The sequence below is a fragment of the Spea bombifrons genome, chromosome 11, assembly GCF_027358695.1.
Source record: "Spea bombifrons isolate aSpeBom1 chromosome 11, aSpeBom1.2.pri, whole genome shotgun sequence".
Classification (NCBI taxonomy): Eukaryota; Metazoa; Chordata; class Amphibia; order Anura; family Pelobatidae; genus Spea; species Spea bombifrons.
Window position 1 is genome coordinate 625,357 of NC_071097.1, and position 20,297 is coordinate 645,653.

At 43.7% G+C, this 20,297-nt stretch overlaps 1 protein-coding gene and 1 pseudogene across 1 annotated transcript; both read left to right on the forward strand.

Annotated features, from left to right (window-relative positions):
• The first annotated feature begins 462 nt into the window (after positions 1–462).
• LOC128469153 (gastrula zinc finger protein XlCGF58.1-like) lies at positions 463–6,038 on the forward strand (annotated as a pseudogene).
• Positions 6,039–10,038: 4,000 nt separating this feature from the next.
• On the forward strand, positions 10,039–19,286 carry LOC128469149 (gastrula zinc finger protein XlCGF58.1-like). The gene is made up of 2 exons (XM_053450990.1): positions 10,039–10,199; positions 16,485–19,286. Exon 2 carries the CDS (start codon positions 16,758–16,760, stop codon positions 19,059–19,061), a length of 2,304 nt encoding a protein of 767 aa, XP_053306965.1. The 5' UTR covers positions 10,039–10,199; positions 16,485–16,757; the 3' UTR covers positions 19,062–19,286.
• Positions 19,287–20,297: the final 1,011 nt, after the last annotated feature.

Consider the following 20,297-nt stretch of genomic DNA (forward strand, 5'->3'; position numbering starts at 1 on the left):
ATGCTCCCAGAAAGGCTGCAATGCGAATAAACTATCCCTGGAGATGTTGGGAAGCTTTACTCCACTGGGGGGTGGATATGTGGAACAGCCTCCCAGCAGAAGAGGCTGAAGTTAATACTGCTCACACTGTGCAGCCACTTGCATTCCTTACATACTTGCTGCAAGGCATGGAAGGAGGGAAGGTTAATGCCCCACTTTCTTTGATGTCATGTGGGTCGGTGGGGTGGCAGTTGTCACGGTTGCCTGAGTGGGCTGCCGAATATCGGGTAGCTCTGCTTCCCGGGCTGGCTTGGTTGCAGACTGCAGAGCATTATACCCCTGTAAGAAATCATTTTTATCCTTTTATTCTGTCCAACGCACGTTAGGCCTGAATGCAATTCGAGTGGCAGGAACATATGTTTTTAAACGCGTGACGGAGCTCTTCTGTGGAATGTTGGTGTATCCTATGACTGATACCCTGAATGGAAAGGGGTATAAATACTCTTTCTCCGCTCTTCCATCTTCACCTCACCAAACATACTGAGCCTACAGCACCTACGACTGCCATCTGTCCGTCGGCCAGTACTGTTTGCATGTTATTTGGTTACTAAGTAAATCTACTGAAGAAGACTTAGAAGCCGTGGCCTTCATTGCTGTTTGGTCACTGGAGAAGTTTTGAGGAGGCAGCCAGTCTTCGGCCGGTGTTTGTTTTCTACGGCCAGCCTCTACTGCACGGTTTTATTTTATTTATTTCTTTTTGTTTTTTTTTCCTCTTCCAACAAAGTGGAAAAGATCAAATTCTCTGACTCAAGAACCTAGCAGTGACCAGAAGAGAGAGTGATTCCACACGAGCAGACCACGTGGTGAGAAGGAAGGAGCATCGTGTATCACGCTGATCACAGCTGATCTACGGTAAGCATGGGTTTTATTGACACCTTTTCCTCGGCAAGTAAACTTGAATTAAAGTTTGTTCCTTATACGGCTAGTGACGCAAGTTTGTGGCCCGATTTATGGCGTCGGTGTGAAGATGCAAATAATAAATAAATATTGAAATAAATAAAAAGATATTTTCTGTGAAGAAGGAGAAACAAAAAGTTGGGAAATGTCATGAAAAAGATTTTTCATGCATTACTTGCTGGTGGTGATGATCTGACTAATAATGTAGAGTAGTGACGGGGTTAAAGATGAGATGCACAATGTGTGTGCGATAGAAAAGGAATGTCCTAAATGTGATTTAATGACAGAAGAGATTTCCGATTTGTCCGATTTGTTTGGAAACTAAGAATTTGCTAATTTCAGAGTTGCAGAAGGACTTGAAAGAAGCTTCTATAATTACCAGGAGAGATAAGCAAAGACGGCTTAATGCCGGAAAATGCAGAGGTCGAAGCAGAGGTCGGTTCAGAAGAGGAACTGCAAAGAAAGAAACGTAACATTTCCGGTGATGAATGTCCTGCCAAGTTTAACCCCTTAAGGACAATGGGCGGTCCCTAAACCCATTGAAAAAAATGCATTTTGAGCCCGTGGATGTACGGGCTTTGTCATTAAGGGGTTAAATATAATTGCTTCGGAGACGCTGCTGCATTTGAGGACGCTGCTGCATTTATCGATAAAATCAGGAGGGGATGCAAACATGAAAGGGTTAAAATGAATGTGGCTGCTATTAACAGGGGTTTTCACACACAGAAAGGAAAGGGTTAATTCCTTTATCCCCCCCCCCCACCTTCCCCTCCCCAGGAGTTTAACAAGAACCATATGGTGGCTCCCAGGGGGCAAAGGATTTGGAACAAAGACCCTTTACAGTGTTTTTATTGTAACTAAATAGGTGACGTTAAAAAACAACGGCATGAATTTCTTTATGATGTGCGATGTAAAGGACGAGGGAAATCAAACGCATTTATTCACACTTCTGACCCCGGGCCGCACTGCACCACAGAGAGAACGTCCGCATGCACCGCTCATCAGAGAAGTCAGGGAAATCGCAGCCAATGTGAATAACGCTGCATGGAGAACAGACAAAGTTGTGTTGATAACACACGCAGTGCTAAGGATAAGGTGGGGGGGGTAGGAGGATGATGGCCGCGCCAACTGTGACAAATCAAAGATCTCAGAGGGTCTATCCAGGCCCTCTAGAGAACTCAAGTACCGCATTCAACCATTCGGGTAAAAAATAAAAATAATAACATATATATATATATACAAAAAAGGTTTTTTATAAGCAAGTCCTACAATTAGCATTATATATTCACAAAACTTGTCACATGGGAAGAGTTAAAATTTTTAAAAGCCAGTGGGGCGCCTAGTTATAAAAAATGATGATTTGATGGGGTAAATCGAATTGGGCGGCTTCAAAGATGACCAGCAAACTGACCAGATGTCCAAATGCCAAAAAATGCGCATCCCACAAAGGTGGCCTTCTGAACGTGGCCTTTTACCTCCCAAATAACCCAACAAACCCATGCATGTGTGGGGGGGGGTCGCTGTACTCAGGAGATGAACACACATTGGGGGGGGGTGTTTGACACGGACATAAACCAGGAGCGGTAAATTCACAACTAAAATTCTTTAGTTCCTTCTTTCGTTGTCCCCCTCCTCTATTCATTTCCTTCCTTTTATTTCCACTCTCTTCTCTATCCATTTCTATCACGAGGTAGCCCTTTCTCGGCCGACCTGGTACGTCGGTTTTGGCACACCTCAGACCGAATGGACCTCCCTCTTGGTCTTCGGTTCGCTGTTCCACTAATCCTTTTCGGTTGCCCTTAACACAAATAGTAGAATCAATGTAGCAGGTTTTTCTTTCATTAGTTTTTGCAGATGAGTAAAAGATTTTTCAAAACAAATGAGTATTTTTTTTATTTTCACCATATTTTATATTTTTTAATAGTAAAAATTAACAAAAATGCACCATATTTTATCATTGTTTATAGTAAATTAGATATGAGAAAAATAAAAATATATAATGTGTGTGGGAGCACAAAATGAGAGGGAAGGAAATTACAGCTAAACAGCAACACTGAAAAATGTTAAGAGCCTTTGTCCCAAAGTCTCCTACGAGTATGAAACAGTCTTGTCATTAAGGGGTTAATATAGCTTTAATATAACGTTATTTAGCTGTTAATGCACATGACTGGTGCATAGGGGATAATGTATGCAAAACAAAGTATGACATCACAACAGCAAATGACTTATTGGACCGGTTATATGTGTATTAATAATATCAGGACAAATAGATTGTCATGAAGAACAAGTAGATTGGGCTACCATTTTAGTCTCTTGGACTAAGTAGAATTTTTTTCCACACCCCTGTGATTTAATTTCCTTACGTAGTTTGGTTTCATCTGTTAAATATCTGGATATCGCTTTCTGGGCCCTGTTCCCAATCTCTGATCATTAAACTGAAAAGAATGAAACCAAAGACAGAACCTCAGGGGAGTCGACTCGAAACGTCCAACTAGAAAATACCCCATTACCAGAAACTCTGTCTTTTCACCAATTCTCTGTGTTTTAAATAATATATAAACATGATTATTTGATTATTTTTCTCTCTTTCATTCTAGGAGTATAAATATACTGACTATACTGACCACGTAGATGGAAGATCTTCTCCTGCGTCATCTCTCTCATCATCGAGTCTGAAGAAACAAAAACAATCACAAGGAAATCCTAAAACGATCCGTAACGAGGAGTTTGGGGATAAAAGTGCCGCCACTCGCAGCCGAGGAACCCCAATCTCCGGTGAATTTAGTGTTTAGTGAGCAAAATAGAAACATTCATAGAAATTTGAGGTTCTGGATACTTTGGATCCAATCTCGGCCGTACAGAAATGGATCAAACAGCAGAGGAAGCCTTTCCGTGTTCCGAGTGCGGGAAACGTTTTACACAAATGAGTGATCTTAGAACTCACGAGAGAATTCACGCCGGGGACAAACCGTACGCGTGTTCCGTGTGCGGGAAACGTTTCACCACACTGGAAAATTGTAGCAGGCACGAGAAAATCCACACAGGAGAAAAACCCTTCGCGTGTCCTGAATGTGGAAAATGTTACACGACAAAGACTGCACTTAGCAATCATGAGAAAAATCACAAAGGAGAGAAACCGTTTGCGTGTTCCAAATGTGGAAAATGTTTTGCCACAAAGCCGGAGCTCACCATACACGAGAAATACCACAAAGGCAAGAAGTCATTTGCGTGTTCGGAATGCGGAAAGTGTTTTTATAAAAAACTACATATGGAGCAGCATGAGCGGATTCACACGGGAGAGAAGCCGTTCGCGTGTTCGGAATGCGGCAAATGTTTTAACACAAAGCCACAACTGAGTGCGCATGAGAGGACTCACACCGGGGAGAGGCCGTTTGCGTGTTCAGAATGCGAGAAGTGTTTTTTTACGAAGCCAGGGCTGCGGAGACACGAGCTGTTTCATCGTGGAGAAAAACCATTTGCGTGTCCGGAGTGCGGAAAATGTTTTATCTTAAAGGGAGAATTGAACGCACACAAGCGATGTCATACTGGAGAGAATCCATTCTCATGTCCTGAATGCGGGAAACGCTTCACTACGACGGGGAGCCTCAGTGATCATATCAGAACGCACACGGGAGAGAAACCATTTGCGTGTTCTGAATGCGGGAAACGCTTCTCTACGATGAGGAGCCTCAGTGGTCATATCAGAACACACACAGGAGAGAAACCGTTTGCGTGTCCTGAATGTAAGAAATGCTTCTCTACGAGGGGGAAACTCAGTGATCACAAGAGAGTGCACACTGGAGAGAAACCGTACGTGTGTCCTGAATGCGGGAAACGCTTCGCTATTACGGGAAACCTCAGTACTCATATGAAAACGCACACGGGAGAGAAACCATTTGCATGTCCTGAATGCGGGAAATGCTTCACTACGACGGGAAGCCTCAGTGCTCATATGAAAATGCACACGGGAGAGAAACCATTTGCATGTCCTGAATGCGGGAAATGCTTCGCTATGACGGGAAGCCTCAGAGCTCATATGAAAATGCACACGGGAGAGAAACCATTCGCCTGTCCTAAATGCGGGAAATGCTTCATTAGGATGGGGAACCTCAGGGATCATGTTAGAACGCACATGGAAGAGAAACCATTTGCGTGTCCTGAATGCGGGAAACGCTTCGCTACGACGGTGAAACTCAGTGATCATGTTAGAACGCACACTGGAGAGAAACTGTTTGTGTGTCCTGAATGTGGGAAACGCTTCGCTACGATGGGAAGCCTCAGTGCTCACACGAGATTGCACACGGGAGAGAAACTGTTCGCGTGTCCTGAATGCGGGAAACGCTTCGCTACGATGGGAAGCCTCAGTGCTCATAAGAGAACGCACACGGGAGAGAGACCGTTCGCGTGTCCTGAATGCGGGAAATGCTTCGCTACGATGGGAAGCCTCAGTGCTCATAAGAGAACGCACACGGGAGAGAGACCGTTCGCGTGTCCTGAATGCGGGAAATGCTTCACTACCACGGGAAGCCTCAATGTTCATAAGAGAACGCACACAGGGGAGAAACCGTTCGCGTGTCCTGAATGCGGGAAATGCTTCACTACCACGGGAAGCCTCAATGTTCATAAGAGAGTGCACACAGGAGAGATACCGTTCGCGTGTCCTGAATGCGGGAAATGCTTCACTACGACAGGACACCTCAGTGTCCACATGAAAACGCACACGGGAGAAACCGTTCGCGTGTCCTGAATGCGGGAAATGCTTCACTATGACGGGAAGCCTCAGTGCTCATAAAAGAGTGCGCACGGGAGAGAGACCGTTTGCGTGTCCTGAATGCAGGAAATGCTTCACTACGACAGGACACCTCAGTGCCCACATGAAAACGCACACATGGGAGAAACCGCTTGTGCGTACTTAATGCGGGGATGGTTTCGCTATACAAAGGAACCTTAATACACATGAAAGGTTTCACTTTCAGCGTACATGAGAAACTTCACACTGGGGAGAAACTATTTGCGTGTTCTGAATGTGGTAAAGGTTTTTTTGAGAAACGAACTGCACAAGTGCCACGAAAGGCTCCACGCAGGAGAAAAGCCATTTCTGCCTTTATCTGCTGCAAGATTTTACGTTTTAACAATTCATGTTTAGTTTTTTTCAATTTTTTTGCTGGTGCAAATTTTACCTTGTACTACTAAGTGTGCCAAGCAGGTCCAATTTAATTTTCGGAAAAAAATCACCTTTAATTTTAACCTCTACCGCTCACACGGGACAGAAACCATTTGTTTTCTGAACGACGAAAAATGTTTTAACTCCATGTAAAAGTAGGCGTCAGAGAATTCATGATCCCTAAACATCAGAAGCTATCTTGGACGACCAGTTGTCTCAGGGATTTGGCGTTTCCCAGAGAACGATGGTTTAACCTCTTCCGTCCCGGGGGTTTTTGGTTCCTCAAGTCTCGGAGCAATTTTGCCATTTTTGGAGTATGTCGGTTCATCGATTATTCTCTTTTCCTGTGAATAGTGTACCCGTGTCAACTATCTCTAAGGAGAGATAGAGCTTTTTTTTATACCATAGTTAGATAATTAGCTGAAAATTTAGGATGAGAAATTTAGTTTAAAAAAAACCCTAATTTTTTATATACATATAGTCCCCTCTGAACCCTCACAAAATTAGGTAAAGTGATGGAAAATCCCCTCCAAGTTTATCAATTCAGGTGTCCTGATTTCAGAAATACCTCATTTATAAAGATTTTCCATACTTTCCCGGCACTTATAGGCAACATACTATAAGGTGGACATTATTTCTCACAAAGCCGTTGAATTTTTACATTAGGTACGATGGGACTGCAACTCTAATTTTAAACAAATAAACCAAAAATACCCATAAAATGATATATTTCTCTAAAGCATGCAACCCGCACTATCCTATCAGGGGTATTTAGGCTCTTCATGCAGCTACGTGGCCAACCAATCACTGTCGAAGGTGGCCGAATAAATATTTTCTGCACTTTTTTGTGTTGATTAGATTTTTTGCACAGGGTATGCGTTACGGCAGAAAAACCCGGTGAAAAGTGTTCAGCCGCCTCTCCAGAGTAAAGAAATACCCCACATCCTTAGTTTTGTCTTTCTAGAGAGCCATATCCATCCCTTACATATGGTACCCTATAGAGTGGTATTTTTTATACGAAAAACTACCACCGGTCACGTGAAAATAGTAATAAAAAAAATGAATATAAAGAAATGTATCCTACACGTTCTGCAGCTCGCAGAAAAAACACTCCTCACAAGTGTTCATATAATAGATACGTCGGGAACGGGGCGCAAAAACGTGGAAAAAAATAAAAAAACAACAATAATAGTGTAATAAATTAACACGCTAGTGTGAATATTGAATATGTGCCTTCAGCTTCTCAGCAGATATTTTTATGTTAACCCTGAGTGTCCTTTTCTGTGTGACTCTGTGCAATGAAAGGTTAAGAGCGGACAGGTGGTTGGCTATTTCTTGCTCCAAGTAAGTTAAAAGAAACTGACCAAGTCTATTCAAGGACCACAATGAGGGGGGTCGGAAGTGATTGATCATCTCAGCTGCAAACATGGTCTTTGCCATAAACTGACCATAATAGGATGAATGGTTTTCTGTATGTTTCTGTATGTATATTTCAGGACACTTGCTACGTAGACAGATCTTAGCACGTAGCTGTCTTGTTTGTGAAGGTATATAAGACGTGTGTTGTTTTCATTGAGGGAGAGTAGTCTGGCTGATGACGAGCAATAAAATCTGCTTATTCAACTCTTTTGGGAAGAATCTGTGTCTCAAAGTTACTGAGCATTCACACTAGTGATATATAAATGTGTGAACTGCTAACCCTCACAAGAGTAGCAGTAAAGAACAAGGAGACTTGAATTCTTCTTAAAATCTGGAATATAGGTAAAACCCCCAAATAGTGCAGTATCAGGTGGGTAATAATTTAATACCCAGAGGCTTGAGGATACAGAAACATCCAGCCTTTGGAAATGATAATGAAATGTTTATGAATAAATGGAATAAAATCCTAGATCAGTGCTCTATAGACTTAATGAAACGGTTAGTGATATTTCAAAAAGATAATCTAAATACTTTAGAGAAAGAGATCAGACAAACGGGAGATCTTATATATATATATATATATATATATATAAAGATCCCTCAGAAGTAGAAACTAACATTCAACATTTGAAAGTAAAAATACAAAAAAAATGGAAGAAACCATTATAGGAATTAAAAGTAAAAAACTTCAAAGAGACAAAAGTGATCATTCCAGAGGTATATACAATTATCAAAAAAACACCCTATCAAAGGGAAATAAAATGTGTTAATTTCCTTAGATATTTCTGAGTATCCTTAAACACAATTCTTGCCTCGGGCGCAGGAGCTAGCTGCGGCTCCGGAGGAAGCAGGAAGAAGCGCGCCCCCGGCCTCGGGTGCAGAAGGAGTTTCCTGTCAGAACGTTTCCCGCACTCGGATCAGGAGCGAGGCTGCTCCCCGGTGTGAGTCGTGAGATGTAGCACAAGCTTCGTTTTCCTGTCAGAACGTTTCCCGCACTCGGATCAGGAGCGAGGCTGCTCCCCGGTGTGAGTCGTGAGATGTAGAACAAGCTTCGTTTTCCTGTCAGAACGTTTCCCGCACTCGGATCAGGAGCGAGGCTGCTCCCCGGTGTGAGTCGTGAGATGTAGAACAAGCTTCGTTTTCCTGTCAGAACGTTTCCCGCACTCGGATCAGGAGCGAGGCTGCTCCCCGGTGTGAGTCGTGAGATGTAGAACAAGCTTCGTTTTCCTGTCAGAACGTTTCCCGCACTCGGATCAGGAGCGAGGCTGCTCCCCGGTGTGAGTCCTGAGATGTAGAACAAGCTTCGTTTTCCTGTCAGAACGTTTCCCGCACTCGGATCAGGAGCGAGGCTGCTCCCCTGTGTGAGTCGTGAGATGTAGCACAAGCTTCGTTTTCCTGTCAGAACGTTTCCCGCACTCGGATCAGGAGCGAGGCTGCTCCCCGGTGTGAGTCGTGAGATGTAGAACAAGCTTCGTTTTCCTGTCAGAACGTTTCCCGCACTCGGATCAGGAGCGAGGCTGCTCCCCGGTGTGAGTCGTGAGATGTAGCACAAGCTTCGTTTTCCTGTCAGAACGTTTCCCGCACTCGGATCAGGAGCGAGGCTGCTCCCCGGTGTGAGTCGTGAGATGTAGAACAAGCTTCGTTTTCCTGTCAGAACGTTTCCCGCACTCGGATCAGGAGCGAGGCTGCTCCCCGGTGTGAGTCGTGAGATGTAGCACAAGCTTCGTTTTCCTGTCAGAACGTTTCCCGCACTCGGAACAGGAACGAGGCTTCTCGCCGGTGTGAGTTGAGCGTTCCTCGCGGCCCAGAGAGGAGACCCCCGATCTGTTATGGACAGACTGATGTAGAAGGAGATCAGAGTCGCTGGTAAACCGTTCCTGACACTTGTGAATGTCGACACGATTCACAAAACTCAATCCCTCCAAAACTGAACTTCTTATCGCTCCTCCAACGCTTTAAAGAGTTGTTAATGGGGCCTTTGTCTCCCCGTCCCATCACCCCCGCTGCCTCAGTGTCCTCCAACCTGTTTTAAACGCTGCCGTCTCCATCTTAAAACCGTTGCCCGCCTTCGTCCCTATCTAACCCCAAATGCCACCAAGGCTCTGCTTGATGCCCTCGTTATCTCCCACCTTGACTATTGTAACTCTGTCTTAGTGGCAGTCCCAGCTCAATATCCACTATGTCCAGTCTACCCTGGCAATCCCAACCATGTAACCACTACCTCCAGTTTACCCCAGGATGTCCCAGCCATGTACCTACTACCTCCAGTGTAAACTAGGGGGTCACAACCCTATAGTTCCTACCTTTAGTTACCCACAGAGGATCCTAGCCATGTAACCACTACCTCTGGGATCCTCCAGGGTGTCCTAACCCTATAGTTCCTACCTTTGGTTACCCACAGAGGATCCTAGCCATGTAACCACTACCTCTGGGCTGTTTGAGAGAAGAGAATGTATTACATTACGCATGCTCCGCCCACAGCCTGCACAAAACGGCCGGGGAACGGTCACAGGAAGTGAGTGCACGTGGCAGCCATCTTTGTTTCAGGCAAATTCCCCTCACAGCTCTATTGGGAGTCCTGGCACAGCAGAGAAAGCCCGCAGGAAACGTGGAGAAGATTCCTGGCGAAACTACTGAGGAAGAGACTTATGTGTTATTGGAAGTTTGCGATCTAATGCAGGTCAGTTGGCTGATGAAGTCATCATATTTAGTGTGTGTATATACACTATAGTATCAGTGTGTGTGTGTGTAACTGTATAGTGCTGTAGTTAGTGTGTGTGAATATACTATAGTATCAGTGTGTGTGTAACTGTATAGTGCTGTAGTTAGTGTGTGTATATACACTATAGTATCAGTGTGTGTGTGTGTGTAACTGTATAGTGCTGTAGTTAGTGTGTGTGAATATACTATAGTATCAGTGTGTGTGTATATGTGTAGTGCTGTAGTTAGTGTGTGTATATACTATAGTATCAGTGTGTGTGTGTGTAACTGTATAGTGCTGTAGTTAGTGTGTGTGTGTGTGTGTATATACTATAGTATCAGTGTGTATGTATATGTGTAGTGCTGTAGTTAGTGTGTGTGAATATACTATAGTATCAGTGTGTGTGTATATGTGTAGTGCTGTAGTTAGTGTGTGTATATACACTATAGTATCAGTGTGTGTGTGTGTAACTGTATAGTGCTGTAGTTAGTGTGTGTGTGTGTGTGTATATACTATAGTATCAGTGTGTATGTATATGTGTAGTGCTGTAGTTAGTGTGTGTGAATATACTATAGTATCAGTGTGTGTGTATATGTGTAGTGCTGTGGTCAGTGTGTGTATATACTATAGTATCAGTGTGTGTGTGTGTGTGGGTATATGTGTAGTGCTGTAGTTAGTGTGTGTATATATACTATAGTACCAGTGTGTATGTGTATGTATATGTGTAGTGCTGTAGTTAGTGTGTGTATATACACTATAGTATCAGTGTGTGTGTGTGTAACTGTATAGTGCTGTAGTTAGTGTGTGTATATACTATAGTATCAGTGTGTGTGTGTGTGTGGGTATATGTATAGTGCTGTAGTTAGTGTGTGTATATATACTATAGTACCAGTGTGTATGTGTATGTATATGTGTAGTGCTGTAGTTAGTGTGTGTATATACACTATAGTATCAGTGTGTGTGTGTGTAACTGTATAGTGCTGTAGTTAGTGTGTGTATATACTATAGTATCAGTGTGTGTGTATATGTATAGTGCTGTAGTTAGTGTGTGTATATACTATAGTATCAGTGTGTGTATATGTATAGTGCTGTAGTTAGTGTGTGTGTTATACTATAGTATCAGTGTGTGTGTAACTGTATAGTGCTGTAGTTAGTGTGTGTATGTACTATAGTATCAGTGTGTGTGTGTGTAACTGTATAGTGCTGTAGTTAGTGTGTGTGTGTATATACTATAGTATCAGTGTGTATGTCTATGTGTAGTGCTGTAGTTAGTGTGTGTGAATATACTATAGTATCAGTGTGTGTGTATATGTGTAGTGCTGTGGTCAGTGTGTGTATATACTATAGTATCAGTGTGTGTGTGTGTGGGTATATGTGTAGTGCTGTAGTTAGTGTGTGTATATATACTATAGTACCTATGTGTATGTATATGTGTAGTGCTGTAGTTTGTGTGTGTGTGTATATATACTATAGTATCAGTGTGTATGTATATGTGTAGTGCTGTAGTTTGTGTGTGTATATATACTATAGTACCAGTGTGTGTGTGTATGTATATGTGTAGTGCTGTAGTTTGTGTGTGTATATATACTATAGTATCAGTGTGTATGTATATGTGTAGTGCTGTAGTTAGTGTGTGTATATATACTATAGTACCAGTGTGTGTGTGTGTATGTATATGTGTAGTGCTGTAGTTTGTGTGTGTGTATATATACTATAGTATCAGTGTGTGTGTATGTATATGTGTAGTGCTGTAGTTAGTGTGTGTATATATACTATAGTACCAGTGTGTGTATGTATGTATATGTGTAGTGCTGTAGTTTGTGTGTATATATACTATAGTATCAGTGTGTGTGTGTATGTATATGTGTAGTGCTGTAGTTTGTGTGTTTATATGTACAGTGCTGTAGTAAGTGTGTGTGTTATACTATAGTACCAGTGTGTGTGTAACTGTATAGTGCTGTAGTTAGTGTGTGTGTGTATATACTATAGTATCAGTGTGTGTGTGTGTGTAACTGTATAGTGCTGTAGTTAGTGTGTGTATATACTATAGTATCAGTGTGTGTGTAACTGTATAGTGCTGTAGTTAGTGTGTGTGTATATACTATAGTATCAGTGTGTGTGTAACTGTATAGTGCTGTAGTTAGTGTGTGTATATACTATAGTATATGTGTAGTGCTCTAGTTAGTGTGTGTGTTATACTATAGTACCAGTGTGTGTATGTATTGTGTTATAGTCCATAGTGTGTGTGTATATATACTGTAGTATCACTCTGTATGTGTGTAAATGTATAGTGCTGTAGTCAGTGTGTGTGTGTGTATGTATTGTGTTATAGTCCATAGTGTGTGTGTGTGAATATACTGTAGTATCACTCTGTATGTGTGTGTATATGTATAGTGTTATGGTCAGTGTGTTTGTGTGTGTGTAGACTGTAGTATCGCTGTGTGTTTGTGTAGAAGAATATTGCTGTAGTCGGTGTGTGTATGTATTGTGTTATAGTCATTGTGTGTGTGAATATACTGTAGTACCACTGTACATGTATATATGTATAGTGATGGAGACGGTGTGTCTAGTGTCGTGCCAGCTTCAGTGTGTATGTGTGCATAGTGTTAGCGTGTGTAATTGTATATATGTATAGTGTCGGTTTGTGTGTATGGTGTTTGTTACAGGATGGCATTAGCCTGAGTGTGTATGTCAGCGTGTAGTGTTGTGTGAATTAATTACATAATTAAGAGACCTCGGTCTCCGATACCCGGTGAAGATTACAGCATAACCTGTGCCCCAACTAACGGTACCCAACTACCCCGAGGGTGAGGCCTGGGGAGGGCCACAGTACTGGTTGCGGGTGGGTGACGGTTATATGGACACTATACTGACTATTGCATTATTTAACCCCTATATTCCCGCATAGTATTGTGTTATTGAGCAGTACATAGTTATATATAAACTAGCTCTGTGTCAGAGTTTATTGCTGGCTTAGATTTGCTCCCAACTGGACCCCACATCCATACCCTGGGTGCCCAGCTGGCTGGTGGCAATAACGAAGCCATGTACCCCGTCTCCCTGGGAGCGGAGGCTCCGGATCCCCCCGCGGGGTGTAAGGAGGTGTTATGGACACAGATAAATGTGGAACGGTATACAGTATAACCATTTAGCAGATATTCCCCAACACAATGGAGATTTTCCAAGCTAGAAGCACAGGCAACAGGGTCTCCCAGGCTACTAGCAGGGGGCCAGGGCAACCAATAAGTGACTGAACTAGGCGAGGAAAGTAGGCTGGTTACAGGCGGTGAAAACTTAAAAGGCCAGGTCAGGGGGAACTCTTCTGAAGAGCGTGACTTTAGCTGAATTGATCCAGCCGCGTGTCTCCAGTCCTCCATCGTTTCCGGTTACGTTGTCTCCGTGAGACTGCCCAGGAGCTGATAAGTATACGGGTATCACGCTGTTTATACAATATTTATTAGTGACCGGCGTATGGTGCTTCTGCTGTGACTGTTGTGTTATTATTGCGGTAATTTGGACGCTGCGTTGATAATTGTCTCTCTGGTGAAATTTTTGGTGTTTTGTTAGAGCAGGTTTAAGTTACTATTGTTTATTAAACATTATAATCTCTGCTAGTGTTCGGGGGCAGATTGTATTGGGGTGAGTATTGCGTTGTTTGGATAGATCTCTTCCGGAATGCCGACTGCGTCTGTAATTCGCCGATCAAACGCCATCTTGGCGCAGAATTCACAGTCGCAGTAAAATAAATCTGCTTGGTGTCGTGTGATTGGGATCGCGCTTGGTTCCTTTAACTCCGCTTGTGTCTTTAGCCCAAGTTCTTTAGCGAGTGTTTCTTAGAACCGCTTCCAGTATTAGTGACTCTGTCTGGTGGGCGCTTTGAGTATAATTGGGTTGTGTATTTAAGTCCCAAGCACATGGTCAGCGACTCCATTTTGACACAAGCACATGGTCGGTGAGCTTTAACACAGCTCGATAGGTTTATGGTTCTCTCTCTTACATTTAGGTGTAAGTGACACTTTCTGAACAGCAGGTTTTGTGAAACTTTTTTTTTTATTTCTTATACAAACAAGAGACTGTAGAGACCTCTGCCCTCCCCTCTTTTCATATAAAAAGAATACAAATGACCACATTGTAAGAAATCTGGACACCTTGAGAAGGAAATCTATTGAACTGGTCTCTATGCTGTAGTTGATCTAATTTTAATGTAAAACACATGGGTCTCCTGGGAACATCAGGGAATTTCACCATCCGGTGTATCAATAATCAAGGTTTCAGTCCCTTTGATATGCAAAGTAGTGATCACAATAACCCTCTCTCCTGGGCGGTGGATGCCATACGGTCTCCACACCTAACCAATGAAAAGGAAGATGAGGGTTTTCTCACCTCTACGTCCTGGAGCCAGAGCTCTCGCATATGCAAATGACCAGGTGTGGGTGGACTGTCTCCCGACCTCCTTGAGTATTCGGGAAACTATGTAGTGCTGACTCAAACTCCAAAGAGAAAATATGTATAAAAACCTCACCCAAGCTGAGGGGAGACTCTAAGGAGAAGCTCGTGGGAAGGAAAAGGCCTGCAGGGACTGCAGTGTACAGACCTGGGGTGGTAACTCTATCTGCCCCTGGCTGTATGTTCAGGTTTGCCGTGTGTTCTTTATTGTGTATATTATATTGTCTGTGTGTTTGTAGTGTTCGTTTTGTTGGGTGTTACTATTTTGAGGTGCCTCTTGGTTTATTGCTGTTTATAACCCCCATAAAGCCCTTCTCTCTCTCCTGATACCTCGTATAACATTAGTGTAAAATTAACGTGGAGCGGCGGGCCCCAAGTCTTCTTACTAGAGGAGTGATCAGAGACTCGTCCCTGCAATCGCTGGTGATTGGCAGAGGCAGCTGCAGGGACAGGGAGAAACGTGGAGACTGAAGAACCCTGTGTGAAGACCACCCGCGTCCCCCTCCCCCCCCCCCACACCTGCTGCCAGATTTCTCTGTTAAGAGCAGTTGTGCAGTGTTAACCCCTTCAATGCTGCGATTGTGTGACATGATGCAGGGGTTAATATTTGTCCCCACAAGCACATTGAAAAAGTTTTTAAAAAAAATAAAACGCTGACCTGAAAGTTAAAAACTGCTGCAGAATCAAAAGCGGGATGCTGATGATCAGATCACTCCCCTGGATGACCCTGCCCTACAAAGAGAGAAGGGTCATCTACAGTAATAATGACCCCCCCCACACACACACATTTTATTAATAAGAAATACGTAATTAGTACGTGATCACTTGATGATATTTTAAGTCACTGATTATTGATCGGTCTCCCTCATCGATGTTAATTTTTATTTTTTATTTTTTATTCTGTGGTTTGTTTTTAACAAAAAAAAACCCAGCATATTTGGTTTTTATCCATTAAATCAAAAAAGTAATAAGCCTCTTCCCCCTCGCTGTGTTGTAGCTGCGCAGGATATGATGTCACGCAGCCCTGTTTGTTTCTGGCCGCACCAGAGTTTGTAGGAGGAAGTAGTCATGCATGTGGGGAGTCATGAAAGGGCTTGTGGGGGCTCGTTTTTGCTGTTGCTGGTCTGCAGACCAGCAGCAGCAGAGCCCCCTCTAAAATGTAGAGGTTAACGCTGCACTCACACTCTCTCATGGAGCGATTAGGCAGCAGGGGGATGTTCTGTCAGGTCCCCTCACTTGTGTGGGGACCCACTCAACACTCAACCCCCAACCCCCTTTCCTGAAGCTGCATGTGGCAGAATCACTCCGTGGGAGTGATCTCAGACTCAGTGCGGACTCGGAGTGGCTGTGCTGGTCTTCCCAGACTCCTGGGCAGACAGCAGCGCCCCCGGGATCACCACGATTGTGGCGATGTGGGGGGCATTTTTTGAGGATGACGTACCAGGTACGTCCCGGTACGGAAGGGGATAATAGCTTTGATTAAAATTTTTTGGTATCGGGACAAATAGATTGTCATGAAGAACAAGTAGATTGGGCTACCATTTTAGTCTCTTGGACAGGTAGAATTTTTTTGCACACCCCTGTGATTTCATTTCCTTCCATAGTTTGGTTTCATCTTTTAGATATCGCTTTCCGGGCCCTGTTCCTGATAATAATTAAACTGAAAAGAATGAAACCAAAGACAGAACCTCGGGGGAGTCGACTCAAACGTCCAACTAGAAAATACCCCGTTACCAGAAACTCTCTTTTCACCAATTCTCTGTGTTTTAAATAATATATAAACATGATTATTTGATTATTTTCTCTCTTTCGTTCTAGGAGTCTAAATATACTGACTACATAGATCGAAGATCATCTCCTGCGTCATCTCTCTCTCATCATCGCGTCTGAAGAAACAAATACAATCCCAAGGAAAAATCTGAAACAATCCATAAAGAGGAGTTTGGGATTAAAAGTGCCGCCACTCGCAGCCAAGGAGCCCCAATCTCCGGTGGATAAAGTGTTTAGTGAGCAAAATAGAAACATTCATAGAAATTTGAGGTTCTGTTTGATACTTCTTGATACTTTGGATCCAAACTTGGCCATACACAAATGGATCAAACCACAAAGAAAACCTTTCCGTGTTCCAAATGCGGTAAACATTTTACCACAATGGGAAATTGTATCAGACACGAGAAAATCCACGCAAGAGGGAACCCGTTTGCCTGCTCTAAATGTGAGAAATGTTTCAACTTAATAGGAGATCTCCGTAAGCATGAGAAAATTCATACCAGAGAGAAACCGTTCGAGTGTCCCGAGTGTGGAAAATGTTTCACCTATAAGGAATCGCTTACTGTGCATCTGAGAAGTCATACCGGAGTGAGACCGTATTCATGTGCTGAGTGCAGGAAATGTTTCACCTCAAAGCAACAACTTATCCAACATGAACGATGTCACACCGGCGAGAAACCGTTTGCGTGTTCGGAATGCGGTAACCGTTTTTATACAAAGCAAAATCTCAAGTGGCATGAGCGAGCTCACACGGGGGAGAAGCCGTACATGTGTTCAGAATGCGAGAAATGTTTTTTTACGAAGGGAGATCTACAGAAACACAAGGCGTTTCACAGCGGAGATAAACCATTTGCGTGTCCAGAGTGCGGAAAACGTTTCATCATGAAGTCAGGACTCACCAGACACATGCGCTTTCATACTGGAGAGAAGCCATTCGTGTGTCCTGAATGCGGGAAATGCTACCCTAGGGCGGAAAGCCTCAGTTATCATATCAAAACGCACACGGGAGAGAAACCGTTCGCGTGTCCTGAATGCGGGAAATGCTTCACTTTGACAGGACACCTCCATGCTCATATGAGAACGCACATGGGAGAGAAACCGTTCGTGTGTCCTGAATGTGGCAAAGGTTTTATGAAAGAGGAAAATCTCACGTTCCATGAAAGGATCCACACAGGAGAAAAGCCATTTGCGTGTTCCGAATGTGGAAAATGTTACACGTCCAAGACCGCGCTCAGCATTCATGAGAAACTTCACACCAGAGAGAAACCGTTTGCGTGTTCCGAATGCGGAAAATGTTTTGCTACAAAGCCGGAGCTCACCGTACACGAGAAATTCCACATCAGCCTGAAGTCATTTGCGTGTTCGGAATGCGGAAAGTGTTTTCGTAGTCCCTCAGAACTCAAGCAGCATGAGCAATTTCACACGGGGGAGAAGCCGTATGCGTGTTCGGAATGCGAGAAGTGTTTTTTGACGAAGCCAGGGCTGCGGAGACACGAGCTGTTTCATCGTGGAGAAAAACCATTTGCGTGTCCGGAGTGCGGAAAATGTTTTATCTTAAAGGGAGAATTGAACGCACACAAGCGATGTCATACTGGAGAGAAACCATTCTCATGTCCTGAATGCGGGAAACGCTGCGCTACGACGGGGAGCCTCAGTGATCATATCAGAACGCACACGGGAGAGAAACCATTTGCGTGTTCTGAATGTGAGAAATGCTTCGCTACATTGAGAAACCTCCGTGCTCACAAGAGAGTGCACAAGGGAGAGAAACTGTTCTCATGTCCTGAATGCGGGAAATGCTTCGGTACACTGGGGAACCTCAGTGCTCACAAGAGAACGCACACGGGAGAGAAACCATTCTCATGTACTGAATGCGGGAAATGCTTCGCTGCGATGGGGAACCTCACTGCTCATATGAGAACGCACACGGGAGAGAAACCATTTGCGTGTTCTGAATGTGGGAAACGTTTCGCTAGACAAGATAACCTTGATATACATGTAAGGTTACACAAAGGAGAAAACCCGTTTGTGTGTTCTGAATGTGGGAAATGTTTTACCACGCAGGGAAGCCTTAATCAACATGAGAAGCTTCACACTGGGGAGAAATCATTTGTGTGTTCTGAATGTGGGAAATGTTTTTTGAGAATGGTGGAGCTCACGTACCACGAAAGGATCCACACAGGAGAAAAGCCATTCGCGTGTACCAAATGTGGAAAAAGTTACACGACCAAAAGCTCGCTTGTAACTCATGAGAAAAATCACAAAGGGAAACCATTTGCGTGTTCCGAATGCGGAAAATGTTTTCCCACAAAGTCAAGGCTCACCGCGCACGAGAAATACCACACAGGCGAGAAGTCGTTTGCGTGTTCGGAATGCGGAAAGTCTTTTCGTACAAAACCCCAACTCAAGCAGCATGAGCGAACGCACACGGGAGAGAAACCGTACGCGTGTTCGGAATGCGGAAAATGTTTTAACACAAAGCCGGAGCTCTCCATACACGAGAAATACCACACAGGCGAGAAGTCATTTGCGTGTTCGGAATGTGGACAGTGTTTTTATACCAAACCACATCTCAAGCGGCATGAGCAGATTCACACGAGAGAGAAACCGTCCACATGTTCGTAATGCGGAAAATGAAGTCTGAGGTCAGTCGACATCTGAGGACTCACACGGGGGAGAAACCGTTTTCACACCAAGTCACACCTGAGTAGGCATGAGAGGACTCGCACCGGGGAGAGGCCGTTTGCGTGTTCTAGATGCGAAAAACGTTTTCACACGAGCGAGCACCGGAATAGACACGAGAAAACACACATTTCAAAGGGTCCAACTGCATAGAGGAACGTGGACAGACTTGAAGAATAGGAAGATTACTTTGACCCCAAGGGGCTCTTTATCTGCTGCAAGATTTGAAGCTTTATAACAATTCATGTTTTGTTTGTGGTGCAAGTTTCGCCTTGTGATTTCTCCCCCCGCCCCCCCCCTCTAAATGTGGTCCTACTCAGGATCTAAACCCTTTGCGGCCCAATACATTGTTCACTAATTGTGCCAAGCGGGTCCAATTTAATTATCGGGAAAAAATTCTTAATTTTTATACAAAAGTTATATTTTCTATAATATTTATAAATACTAAACTAAAATCATATTTTAGGTTCTATTTTTTTTATATTATCATCTTCATAACTAAAATTACATTCAGAATCACTCCATAATAATACCGTATTTGCCTGAATATAGGGGAGCGGGCTATAATCGGGGTTTACCGCAATTCGTATCGCCCGGGACATGCAGTTCTGGGAGCCGGGCAGGCAGAAGGGTTAGAATCCAGAACCCCCACAGCGCTGCAGGGGACCTGGATCCTACTCTCCGGCAGCTGGTTGATGCCTGCGCGACACGCCTAGACAGGGGAGGTTGTTTGAACCCATCCCGCAGACAACCTCCGCTGTCAGCACTTCCACTGGGTGACAGAAGCACGGGTGGAACTGCCAACTGCGCAGGTTGTCTGCGCGCATTGCCGCAGCTGGTGAACGTCTGCGGGATGCACTCAAACAACCACCCCTACAAGAAGCTGTGCATGCGTGGACACCAGGAAGTCTGCATTGGTAAGTCGGGGGGAGGGGTGCAGAGTGGCATATCTTTAAGTAAGGTGCATTAAAATGGCTATTGGTTTTCTGTTTGTATGTAGCATATGTTGACTACCTGCATAATAGATACCAAAATGTTAAAATACAGTATGTTTGGGAGAATATGGTTTTACTATTCCACTAATGTGTTATTTTTCTAAAAATAATTTTTTTTTCTTTAAGAAAGCACCTAACTTCTAGGGTGCGGCCTATAATCGAGGCAATATGGCTAATTCTTCTT

Bases quoted from the DNA above. Each gene is read 5' to 3' on its own strand.
- LOC128469149 (XM_053450990.1), top strand. From the start codon at position 16,758: ATGGATCAAACCACAAAGAAAACCTTTCCGTGTTCCAAATGCGGTAAA.